The following is a 12,849-nucleotide window of genomic DNA, read 5'->3' on the forward strand; positions in this document are numbered from 1 at the left end:
TGTCAAAAGTCTAGCAGCCGCATTTTGTACCAACTGTAATCTTTTAATGCTAGACATAGGGAGACCCGAAAATAATACGTTACAGTAATCGAGACAAGACGAGACGAACGCATGAATAATGATCTCAGCGTCGGTGGTGGACAAAATGGGACACATTTTAGCGATATTACGGAGATGAAAGAAGGCTGTTTTAGTTACGTGTCTTTTTCGCATGGTGCACCTTAAATAATTTCGATCACATCTAGGAATTAATATGGTGGGGACCTTGAGATTATTTGCTTGGTGCTGCGATAGATTTAATGTTTCGTAATTTGCCACCTCAGTAGAATGCATGTCTACCCATGGCACTAAAATGTTTTTTGCGTTTAAAAGGGTTATTTGTAGGGATGTAACGGTATCAAATCTCACGGTACGATATCACGGTATTAAGTCCACGCCACGGTACGATAATATTGTGATATATCCAAAAAAATAAGGCTTAAAAATGTTACATTGAGTAAAATGAAGTGGCAGGAATGTTAAGGATATATACACTTTATGTCATTGAAGACAAACATAATGCTAAAATGTTCTAATATTTATCATATTTATTACTACAAACATACATTTTTAAGTACAAAGAATTGTGCAGGGACTGCCACTGTTCCAAACAAATGTTTAAAAAAAAAAAAATAGTTATTTGTCTTTAAAGTGACAAATGTAAACATCTTTACAACTTTCAACTTTTACTTTCTGAGAAGCAGTGTCCTCCACAGACATGTTTATATCAGTCTGGAAAATGCTGTTTCTCAGAAAAGTAAACTAAGAATTAAACTTTTGATAATGTAAATACCTCACAAACTAATGTTTGGTTTAGCAGGATTCAAATATACTTTCTGGATGACAGTTAATGAGGTGGCAACTTGTCCAGGGTGTACCTTGCCCTTTTGCCCGAGTGCAGCTGGATAGGGTCATTGTCAATGTTCCCTCTAATTTTTCATGTGTGTGAGCAAACGCACAAACTCCCTGAGCATTCAGTGGAGCACATGTGAGCAACATCAGACGTGCACAGTGTGACCACACCAGCGTCACACCTGTCCCAAACCTGACAACATAGCAATTTAAATGTTTTATTAAAATAATTTTCTGATACAAGTGATTTTGCCCCCTTACAATGACAATAACAAAAAAACAGGTTTTTCATGATCTATGTGCTAGTATTGCCCGTATGTGGGCTCTGTACCGAGGATGTCGTTGTGGCTTGTACAGCCCTTTGAGACACTTGTGATTTAGGGCTATATAAATAAACATTGATTGATTGATTAATTGATAGTATTGTATGTCTGGCTGCGGGTCCTGCCTTTAAAAGAAATGTTACCCTTTTCAGAGATTACATTTAGTTCCTGTAACTTTCTGTCTGTAAAATACATCTTTTTATTAGCATTTATGAAATCTAGTGACAATATTTCATGAATAATATCCTTAGATTAACATTCTTAATAAATGGCAGTAAAATAAGCACACATCTGATTGAGGAGTCAGAGTGTTACAACCTGGCATTTACACATTGTGTGGCGTTGGGGTTATCCGACTTTTTTTGTGGCCATAAACGCAACACTGGCTAAGTGCCATGAGTGCGTGTGTTGGTGCAGGTGAGCGAGCGAGCGGCTTCTGTTGAAACGACGGATGACAACGTTGGTTTAAGCCTGGTTTGTATGGCAGAAAATTACCAGTTTTTATAGATACAAGTTTTTTTTACTCATGTTTTTGGTGGGGTTACAAACAGTTTTGCTCAATAAAGTGATTGATGGAATTCCTATCGTAAAGACGATAATTGAACTGTGTTGACAAAGATTGTTTTATTCATTGGGGCCACTCTTGTTGTCACTTGTCACTCACAGAGTTGCATTGCAAAATCATACAGAATAAATTGTAATGTGTTTATTTTTAAAGTTCAGATGGGATTTTTGATTTCCTGCGCGGCATTAATTTGCAGTGCGCTGAGGACGCGTGAGCGGTGCGCAATTGCGCAGGCGCGCACCTTAGAGGGAACGTTGGTCATTGTTATGAATCAAATCAATTAATCAAATTTTATCACATTTGTGTTTGATTTAGTTAATGTAAACTTGTTAAACTATTCAACATTATCATCTGTCAAATGCTTACAATTTTGTCTATACAGGCAATTGTAAGCTATTGACTTTATATAATAACTATCTGAAGTAGAGGTGGGGAAATAATCGATTTTTAGATGCATCGCAATTATAAAATCGATTAGTAATTGTTGATAATCTATTTATTTGTTGTAAATAAAGCAATGCAGACAGTTCTAAAATTTGGCTGACTTCATCGAGCCACCTCACCGAAAAATCGACTAACTCATTTATTGTAGGGCACTTACCGTATTTAGGTAAGGCGCACTTAAAATCCATATTTTTTCCCTCAAAACTCGACAAGTGCACCTAATGTATGGAATAATTCTGGTTTTGCTTACCGACCTCGAAGCAATTTTATTTGGTACATGGTGTAATAAGTGTGACCAGTAGATGGCAGCGTGGCGCAGTTGGTAGAGTGGCCGTGCCAGCAATCGGAGGGTTGCTGGTTACTGGGGTTCAATCCCCACCTTCTACCATCCTAGTCACGTCCGTTCTGTCCTTGGGCAAGACACTTCACCCTTGCTCCTGATGGGTGCTGGTTAGCGCCTTGCATGGCAGCTCCCGCCATCAGTGTGTGAATGTGTGTGTGAATGGGTGAATGTGGAAATACCGTCAAAGCGCTTTGAGTACCTTGAAGGTAGAAAAGCGCTATACAAGTATAACCCATTTATCATTTATTTAAGAGATACATGTAGACTGCAATATGATGACAGTATGATTCAAGTAAACAACAACATTTTATATGTTCCATTGGAAATATAGAGCATTACACACAGCTCTCAAAAATCTTACCAAATATTTTAGTACGACTTTAGTAAGCTAGGAAGCCGCACCGCTTGATGGATTGTCAGCGCATTAAACATACGAGTATTAATATGGTGTGTGTGTATAAGGTAAGACATACGTATCTGGCGTTTTGTTTCGCAATATTATGCAAAAGCAACTATTCTTACCTTTTAGTACCTGATGTGTACACCCAAGTACTTAAGCTGTTTGTAGATATTTTAAAAGGAAGATAAGTATTGGGAATATCAAAAGCAAAGTCCTTTACAGAGGAACACTCACTCTTAGCAAAATTCAATTTGTAACAACAAAAAGTTCCAAAAGTGTTGAACAGATCAACTATCTTAGGAATTGTAGATATTGGATCCGAAATGAACAGTAACAAATTGTCTTCATATAGGGATAGTGTATGTTCCAAACCGCATCTACTGATTCCTTCGCTAAAACTAGCTGATTTAAGTGCAATGGGTAGAGGTTAAATTGCCATAGCGAACAACGGGCTCAGAGGACACCCTTGACGGGTTCCCCTGCTAAGTGAAAAATATTGGGATTACATCCCATTAGTGCTTACGGACGCTTTAGGGTTAGAATATAATAGTGCTATCCAAGATATGTAATTAGACACAACGCAAAACCTTTTTAAGACTTCTAACAAATAACTCCACTCCACCCTGTCAAAAGCCACATCCATTGATACCACCAGTTCTGGTGTCTTCCCAGATGATGGGGAAAAATAAGAGCCAAGGAGGCGTCCTATGTTGGAATAAGAGTGTCGGTTTTTCATAAACCCTGTTTGGTCTGGTGAAACGATACTTGGCATAATCGTTTCAAGTCGCAAAGCCGGTGCTTTTGCCTGAATCTTGTAATCAACATAAAAGAGAAATGGGGCGATATGAACTGCATTAAAATTTTACTTTACCCGGTTTTAGAAGCAATAGCTTCTGCAGTCAACTTTCTTACAATCCAGGTTTTTAGACTAACAGTATGACCAGTGTTGGGACTAACGCTAACACGTTACTGTAATGCCATTAGTTTCGGCGGTAACTAGTAATCTAACGCGTTATTTTTTATATTCAGTAACTCAGTTACCGTTACTACATGATGCGTTACTGCGTTATCTTATGTTATTTTTTATGTAGTATCAGCTAGAAACAGAAGATCTGAGTGTGTTTTATTGGAGCGCTGCGGTGGAAAAGAAAAGGTGTGCTTTGTGTGGGTGGGGGCGGGTAGGGGGCTCCCAGACCGTAGTTGAAGGGCGCAGGGGAGACGTTCCTCCAGGGCCTATGTACTTCGGGGCTAACAACCTTCACTTTACCCGTAAGTGGGTCTTTACAGCTGAGGGTGAATGACGAGGCCGGCGGTTTGTTGCAACTTTGTGACTTTATTGGACACAGCCATCCACCAAGCTAGAGCACCTGCACGCACACACTGTCGCCGTTCCCTCACCTCTCTCGCCCAATCACTCACTGACGTCACTCACTTCACAAGGGCTACACACACACATACGCTACTCTCATAACTAACAAGACATCATGGAGAAGCCAGAAGTCGAGTTTCTTAACATGGAGACATTCTCAATACTTTTCTTTTGTCGAGCACAAAGAAAATAACATTTTAGTTAAATGTAATTTGTGTCTTGGTTTAAAGATCCTATCTACTTAAAGTTAAAGTGCCATTATGTTGCAGCTATTTAAAATAGTTTTGTCAATTTGTTCTGGCCTGAAATAAATTGCCCTTTGAAACATATCTTTGTCTTTGTGTTGTATGAAGACCACATTGCTTTCTGAGTTCAGTGATGCAAATGCATGTCAAGTTGATCAACAGATTGTATTATTCTCCAGTGCAATAACAGTACTGAAATGAAGGCTAAAAGAGCATTAATGGGAGCCTTGGAAAAAAAAAAGAAGTGCCTAAATAGTTACTTTTCACAGTAACTCATTACTTTTTGGTGTAAGTAACTGAGTTAGTAACTGAGTTACTTTTTAAATAAAGTAACTAGTAACTAACTAGTTACTGGTTTTCAGTAACTAACCCAACACTGAGTATGACCCAGTGGCCTGCGGGGCTGTGGAGCCACCGCTAGTTGCAATCGAGGGGGATGCAGGCGACCCACAGCAGTTGCAAACATGGTTTTAACGCAAGCCCGACGACTAAACTAAGGGCTAAATCGTAACTCTTACCTATACATTTTTTATTTTGGTGTGCGGTGTTGTATATCTAGGGCTTAAACATATTTACACAGATGCTTCATGGGTCACAACTTTCCTATGTAATTTACACAATATAGCCCGCCCGCCCTCTTACGGCTTCTCGTACGTAATGATGTAATTACGTACGAACGTAACACTTTACCTCACATTGGCTTTAGGTGTTGTTAGCTAATAATACGTACGTAACACATGCACACACATTAGTTTTAGGTGTTGTTAGCTATTAATAGCAATTTGGATAGGTAACGTTAGCTGTCACTGAATGTATATTATATCATAAAAACATGACTGCAAATTTTTTGCTGCTTCTCTTGGGCTGCTTTTGTAAGTGTGCTCGTGCTTCCTGTGCTTACATGTTGACGAGACCGGGTGAGTAATAGCCGTAAACACCGATCATTTTATTCAAGCCGGCAAAACATTTTTATTACATAAACTTTGTAATTGTGACAAATATTGACAATTGGATGGAATTGTCAAACATCCATCCATCCATCCATTTTCTACCGCTTATCCCTGTTCCGTTAAACCACTAATGGTAGCATTAGCTAGCCGGGGGTGTGTTTTTTGCTTTGAAAAATGTTACTGTGAGGAAGTTGCAAACGGCACCTTTAAACTTTAATTGTGCTTTTATGCAATGTTTGCTTCATTCGCCGTAAATGAACAATGACGATTGAAGAGAGACGGGAAGGATTAATGGAGCTGAATCTATTCATCCATCCATTTTCTACCGCTTGTTCCTCTTGGGGTTGTGGGGGTGGCTGGAGCCTATCCCTGCTGCATTCGGGAGGAAGGCCGGGTACACCCTGGACAAGTTGCCACCTCATCGCAGGTCCAAAACAGACAACATTCATACTCACATACACACTAATCTAGTAATTATAACACTCATTTTAATTGCAAATGTTGATACAAAATCAGAAGAAAAGCTGGCAGGAAGGATTGGAGTATTTGCGACCAGTGGCACCTTGATGCAGAAGCACCATAAGTGTAAAAAATAAATTTTTTTAGTGGCGTTACAATTACTAGGTTGTTTTTTTTTCTATTCATGAATAGCAAGGCTATGTTTTATTTATCTGTAATCGTTCATTCATGTCTTGTGTCATCATTATTGTTCTTATTTTGAAAGAAACTAAAACCGCTCCATGTCCCACAACAGATGTGCTCTTCCTGTCACCGGCCAGGGGCTACTATCGGCTGTGATGTGAATTCATGCCGAAGGACTTACCACTATTACTGCGCTGTAAAGGACAAAGCCCAGGTTAAAGAGAATCCATCACAAGGACTTTACTTGTAAGTGAATTTGCCATTGGACTCTGGTTTTGTCGGATTTTGTCATACGTTTATGTTCGCTCCTAAATGTAGAGTTTACTGCCGCAAACATCAAGATGCTTCCAGAGATTACATTGAAGGCAAGTTTGCTCTCTCATTACTTTGTGCCATAAATAATTATTTTAGAAACTATGTTAAATATGAGTAGAACGTCTCTCTGGTGTTTCGTTTCAGAAGAAGAGGAAGGTGTGGCCAATGACTCGGACTCTTCGCCTCCACAAAATAGGGGAAGAGGAAGATTCGAAAGGGGGAGAGCCAAGGTTCGCGGCCAATCAGAAGACGCCCGCTCCACCTCCTCCCAGGCTGCAGATGAGGAGACTTCCTCACATGTAGGAAAACTATCATTTGCTTGGTGGGTTGACTCTCCAAATCTAGGTCTGAGAGGTGTACTGTGTATTTGCTAGCGGGAGAGGTCACCTCTTCGGGCCAGCCCAGGTGATAGCGGCCAGCGCTGTGGCTTTTGTCATGCTGGAGATGAGGAAAATGAAATGAGGGGAGTGCTTCATACCGATAATTCCAAGAAAGTGGCTGCTCACTACAAGTGTATGGTAAGGGTGCGTGCGTGCAGTGTACCTGCATGTGAGGCTAACCTGTTTCTGCAACACACTTTAGTCTCATCAATGTGCTGTGTGTTCTTCTTATAGCTGTTTTCATCTGGAACAGTTCAGCTGACCACCACATCACGGGCCGAATTCGGGAACTTTGAAGTGAAAACAGTAATCCAAGAGATTAAAAGGGGGAAAAGAATGGTTATAACAGCTTCAATATTAAATTGTATCCATTCATAATTGCCGTCAGATTTCAAACTAAAAATAATGATTTGCCTTACTTGTTGCTTTTGAAGAAATGCACGCTCTGCACCCAGCTCGGTGCAACCATTGGGTGTGAAATCAAAGCCTGTGTGAAGACCTACCACTATCACTGCGGTCTGCAGGACAAAGCCAAGTACATTGAAAACATGGCACGTGGAATCTACAAGTGAGCAACACTCTTACTGTGAAAAGTATTTCTCATTCAAAGTTTAATATTTCCTACGGGTAAACTAAGCCCCAACATTTTAATTATTATTGTGCCATGTTGGTTACGAATCGTTTTATATTTTAGGCTTTATTGCAAGAACCATAGTGGAAACGAGGAACGGGATGAGGAGGATGAAGAACGAGAGAATCGCAGTAAAGAAAGAGCAGCAACCGACCATGGAGGAACACCGTCACTGCAAGTGAATGGCAACTAAGTGTGAGTTATTAATGCAATTTATACCCTTAATATTGCCTACAACGCTTTTACAGTAGAAACTAAGAGTGATATGTGTGTGTGTGTGTGTGTGTGTGTGTGTGTGTGTGTGTGTGTGTGTGTGTGTGTGTGTGTGTGTGTGTGTGTGTGTGTGTGTGTGTGTGTGTGTGTGTGTGTGTGTGTGTGTGTGTGTGTGTGTGTGTGTGTGTGTGTGTGTGTGTGCACTTCAAAATGACATTTTTAATGTGTATACTGGCAAGTTAATTTCTGTATTGCGCAAACAAAAATAAATAATTATAAATGGGTTATACTTGTATAGCGCTTTTCTACCTTCAAGGTACTCAAAGCGCTTTTAACAGTATTTCCACATCCACCCATTCACACACTGATGGCGGGAGCTGCCATGCAAGGTGCTAACCAGCAGCTATCAGGAGCAAGGGTGAAGTGTCTTGCCCAAGGACACAACGGACGTGACTAGGATGGTAGAAAGTGGGGATTGAACCCCAGTAACCAGCAACCCTCCGATTGCTGGCACGGCCACTCTACCAACTTCGCCACGCCGTCCCATCGCTAATAATACAAGGCCCAGAATGCACCACACTTGGTGTGTTATGGGGCTATCTGTCTGTTCCCTGCTCCTCTGTACAGTACACTTGTTAGCGCTCATTTAACTCTTTTATATGAATGCTTATTAATAGTTTTTTTTTAATAAAATACTCCACAAATTTCAAGGTTATATACAAGGTTAATCTGCATCTGCAGTGACTGTAAAGTGGGTCTTTGGCGCCCCATAAAACCCAACCCTTTTACTGCAATTTAAGTACAATACCGAATGCAGCTGATAGGCTCCAGCACCCCTCGCGACCCCGAAAGGGACAAGTGGTAGAAAATGGATGGATGGAATACAATACAAAATTCCTACATCTGAAAAAATACTTTCTGACTTCCAGTATGCAACAAATGGTACTTAGCAGTGGTTTGGCGGTTGGACTTCCTAAAGTTGTGAATGTGACGTAAGAAATACAAAACAAGTTTTGGAAATCTTTTGAGGTTCTCCTACCCAACTGTTAAGGAGATTTATGAATGTCAAAAAAATATAAGCAAGCAAACACACACACCAACCCTATGATGTGGCACTTCCACATCATGTAGAACAAGAGTATGGCATTTTAAACTTGTACAGTGGGGAAAAAAACTATTTGATCACCTGCTAATTTTGTATGTTTCTCCTACTTTCAAAAGATATGAACAGCCCAGAATTATAATGACAGTTTTATTGTAACAAAAAGAGACACAATGTAGAATAAGTAACATTAAATAAAGAATAAAGTTTATGAATGAATTTGTATTTTTTGAGAGAAAAAAGTGTTTGCATTCTGACCCCCACAGACCAATTATGTGCCCATGATGCACACAAATTACTTTTGTACATTTTAAGAAAATACCCTTTAAGGGGAACTGTACTGTTTTGGAATTTTGCAATTTTGCCTATCTTCACAATCCTTATGTAAGACAAGCTCACGTGTTTTCTTTTATGCATTCTAACTAGTAAATACAAATACCAGCAATATAATTATAGAGCCTATGGTCCAGTTTTGCACACATTTTCATTGATTAAATAAATGTGATGGGAATTAATTTGTTTCTTATTACAAATGCACTGTTTTTAAAGTTGCAAGTGATAAATGCTTATTTGTTTAAAATGAAAAGAAATGTGAAACTACATTATTATACAAAAAATGAAGGTGCATCAAAAATCGATTTTTAATTGAATCGTAGCTACTGTATCAAATCGTGAGGTGCCCAAAGATTCCCTCCTCTAATAATATGTAATATTTTTTATAATAATATTTGCTCATTGTTATTATACGGGGGTACATTAATTTCACGAACGCATTACGGCGCTGGCTTTTCACTTTAACAACATCACTGAATACAGGATGTTATTTTCCTGTTTAGATGAATGACTCATAATCCTCACGTAGAAAAAAGGTGGGTGGACACAAGCATCTTTTTGTGTCTTTCTTGCCATTTTCAAGTTTAGGTTGGCTGTCAAAATTTACCAATTTGTCGGATTATGTCCTCATCCTTCTGCAATCCAATTGAGGCATGATTTATAATCCAGAATAAACTTTCTTGGGCTCCAAGGCGAGATAGCATCTTACCAGTCGATGATGTCAATATAGGAGCACAAGCTAGTTACCTCTCTGATTACGATGCCGCTATAAACAATTTGTCTGTGTTAGCGCTTATAATAAAACTATTACTAATACTTAGTTAATATTCAGGTCACAAAATATAAATGGAGTATTGTTAGCGGTGTTTGGATGGCTATTTAGAGGGCTTTATGGGCGGATTCGAAGATCTCCCATTGTAAGCAGATTTTTATTTACGAGTTAAAATGGATTTTAAAAAATACAGTCGTCCTTTTGTCTCTCATGATTGTGAACAATAGGCAAAATTCAAAGAAAAAAAAGTGCACTTATCATTTTATGTGGATACAAGGCACCTACCTATTGCTCTCCACCATTAAGACTGAAATGCTGTTAAAGGATCATTGTAGACCTACACAAGACTGATATAGATGACAAGACCATTAACAAACAAAATTTGAGAAAGAGGTTACTATTTAAAATCTGCTTTGTTTTGCAGGTGTGATTGGTGGCAAACAGCATAACCTAAACGAGGAAGAGCTCTACATTTTTTTATACAAAATATCAGCCTACTCTCAAGTTGTGATTTATAATTTCCCATAAACTCTGCAACACCTCGCCTTTCCAAATAAATGGACGCACTGCATCGAAACCAGATGAGATTTTCACGTACTGGTGATACGGACCGAGCATGGACTCCTATGGGACTGAAAAAGCCAAAGGTTAACTTTTACAAGAGATAGTTCTGGACACATCTTAACTAAGTGTGCTGCTGTCACCAATTAGTGCTGAATGGACTAATGTTTTAATAGTCAATTCACAGATTACTACAACTAATGAAACAGTGCAGTTTTGTTTGTCTTATCTTAAAAAAAGATATCATGTTAGCCTTTCTTTACGGATACATAATACTTTGCTACTGTGTTATCATCGTGTGTCTTTTTGAATATGTGCATTTCAGACACAAGTCCCAAGTTTTCCTGGCATGCACTTGCATTTTTCCACGTTCTAAATGGGGATTTTTGTTTTTCTATTTAGCCGCGCTAAAGAGCACAGTCAAGCTCGACAGGTAAGTGTACTTGGTTTGATGTGATGTTACTTGTAATCTCTGCAAATGTATCCAATCTTTCTTTTATTTTGCAAAGTTTTGTATTTTACATATTTGCTGAAAAGTGAGAGAAAATGTACTTGTCATAGAGCTGGTAAGTGAGAGGAATGTCACACCAGCCCAAAGTATCAGGATGTCACTGTGTATCTCTGTGAATTGACCTTACTTTTACATTCTTTCATCAGACTGAAGCTTCGTAAGCTCATCTGGAACATTCATTCTGCCTTTGTAGTGTTTTCAATAAATCGATTTGTGCGTTTCATTCATGGAAATGCACAGATATCTTTTTTCGCAAACAAGTCTTCAGTTTGACACTTAAATGTTCTGTAGATACAGGGGTAACAAAATTGAGAAACACTGGGGTAAACTAATCAGTGTAAAAAAAATCCATGAATACCAATTCCATCCATCCATTTTGTACCCCTCTCGGGGGTGGCTGGAGCCTATTCCTCCTGCATTCAGGCATCAGGCGGTACACCCTGAACAAATCACCACCTCATCGCAGGGCCAACACAGACAACGTTCACACTCACATTCACAATTTAGTGTTCCCAATCAACCTATCCCTAGGTGCATGTCTTTGGAGGTGGGAGGAAACTGGAGTACCCGGGGGGAAACTACAAAGTCAAGGGGAGAACATGCAAACTCCACACAGAAAGATCAAACCCAGAACCTTCTTATTGTGAGGCACACACACTAACCCTTGTGCTAGTGTTAAAACATCCATTGAATACAAATTCTGTGTAAAAAAAATTGAATAAAGAATTTTGTGTAAAAAAAAAAATTAACTGCATAAAAAGTCAGTGTAAAATAATCAGCGTATAACAATTCAGTGTAAACAAAAAAAACAGTTAATATGCAGGCGCATGCACTAAGCCCTGTGCTGGTGTAAAACATGCATTGATTAAAAATTCATTGTTAAAAAAAATTGAAATAAATTAACTGTATAAAAAGTCAATATAAAATATATAACAATTCAGTGTAAAAAAAAAAAGAGTAAAAATTGAGTGTGAATAAATTCCATGAATAAAATTCAGTGTAAAAAAAAATGCATTGAATAAAAAGTCAGTGTAAAAAAAAAAAATTGAATACAAATTCAGAGTAAAAATTTATAAATCACTTAATTTGCTAGTTCGGAGACAGGATCGATTGCGTCAGTCTTAATTTACCGGAAGTGGGTCTTGAGTTTCAAAGCAACTAATATTGGATTTCTGCACTGAATTTTTTACAGTTTTTTTTTAACTTAAACAAAGACAAATTGAATTTTGCTCATAAAATTGTATTCACTGAAATTGTCCGCATAAATTGTCAAAAAACGAAATCTGTTCACAAAATTCCAAACGCAAAAATTCTGTAACATAAATTCAGTGTAAAAATAAAATGTTCGTAATAAAGACACAAATTAATATCATTACCATTGCTGCTCTTCAACCTGCTATTGCAAGTCTTCGATTGCAAAAATCCAATCATCTTTGGCTCACAGTAGGAAAACCGTGACTAAATGGATATTCATGAAAATACAGTTGGCGTACTATGTCAATCAAAGTATGCGGCCCAGGCACTCCAAGGGGTGGCGTGGCGAAGTTGGTAGAGTGGCTGTGTCAGCAATTGGAGGGTTGCTGGTTACTGGGGTTCAATCCCCACCTTCTACCATCCTAGTCACGTCCGTTGTGTCCTTGGGCAAGACACTTCACCCTTGCTCCTGATGGGTGCTGGTTAGCGCCTTGCATGGCAGCTCCCTCCATCAGTGTGTGAATGTGGAAATACTGTCAAAGCGCTTTGAGTACCTTGAAGATAGAAAAGCGCTATACAAGTATAACCCATTTATTTATTTATTTATTTACATAAGTGCCCCTGGCTGCAGCTGAGGAGAGTAACCCCTGGCTGCAGCCCGCAGA

The 12,849-nt window shown here is 38.8% G+C and overlaps 2 protein-coding genes across 3 annotated transcripts in view; both read left to right on the forward strand.

The window, feature by feature from the left end:
- Positions 1 to 12,306, forward strand: part of phf6 (PHD finger protein 6) — a 29,204-nt gene extending 16,898 nt beyond the window's left edge. The window contains exons 4-11 of one of the 2 annotated variants that reach the window (XM_062045430.1): positions 6,285 to 6,418; positions 6,491 to 6,537; positions 6,632 to 6,786; positions 6,862 to 7,005; positions 7,102 to 7,206; positions 7,302 to 7,435; positions 7,562 to 7,693; positions 10,343 to 12,306. In XM_062045430.1, coding sequence (XP_061901414.1) covers positions 6,285 to 6,418; positions 6,491 to 6,537; positions 6,632 to 6,786; positions 6,862 to 7,005; positions 7,102 to 7,206; positions 7,302 to 7,435; positions 7,562 to 7,691 — 849 coding nt within the window. In that variant the 3' untranslated portion in view covers positions 7,692 to 7,693; positions 10,343 to 12,306. The remainder of the gene's footprint in view (positions 1 to 6,284; positions 6,419 to 6,490; positions 6,538 to 6,631; positions 6,787 to 6,861; positions 7,006 to 7,101; positions 7,207 to 7,301; positions 7,436 to 7,561; positions 7,694 to 10,342) is intronic. The other variant, XM_062045431.1, reaches the window with a different exon arrangement.
- ints6l (integrator complex subunit 6 like) overlaps positions 1 to 12,849 on the forward strand; it is a 173,105-nt gene that overhangs the window by 70,339 nt on the left and 89,917 nt on the right. The window lies entirely within an intron of this gene.

The sequence above is a fragment of the Entelurus aequoreus genome, linkage group LG04, assembly GCF_033978785.1.
Source record: "Entelurus aequoreus isolate RoL-2023_Sb linkage group LG04, RoL_Eaeq_v1.1, whole genome shotgun sequence".
NCBI classification, from domain to species: Eukaryota; Metazoa; Chordata; class Actinopteri; order Syngnathiformes; family Syngnathidae; genus Entelurus; species Entelurus aequoreus.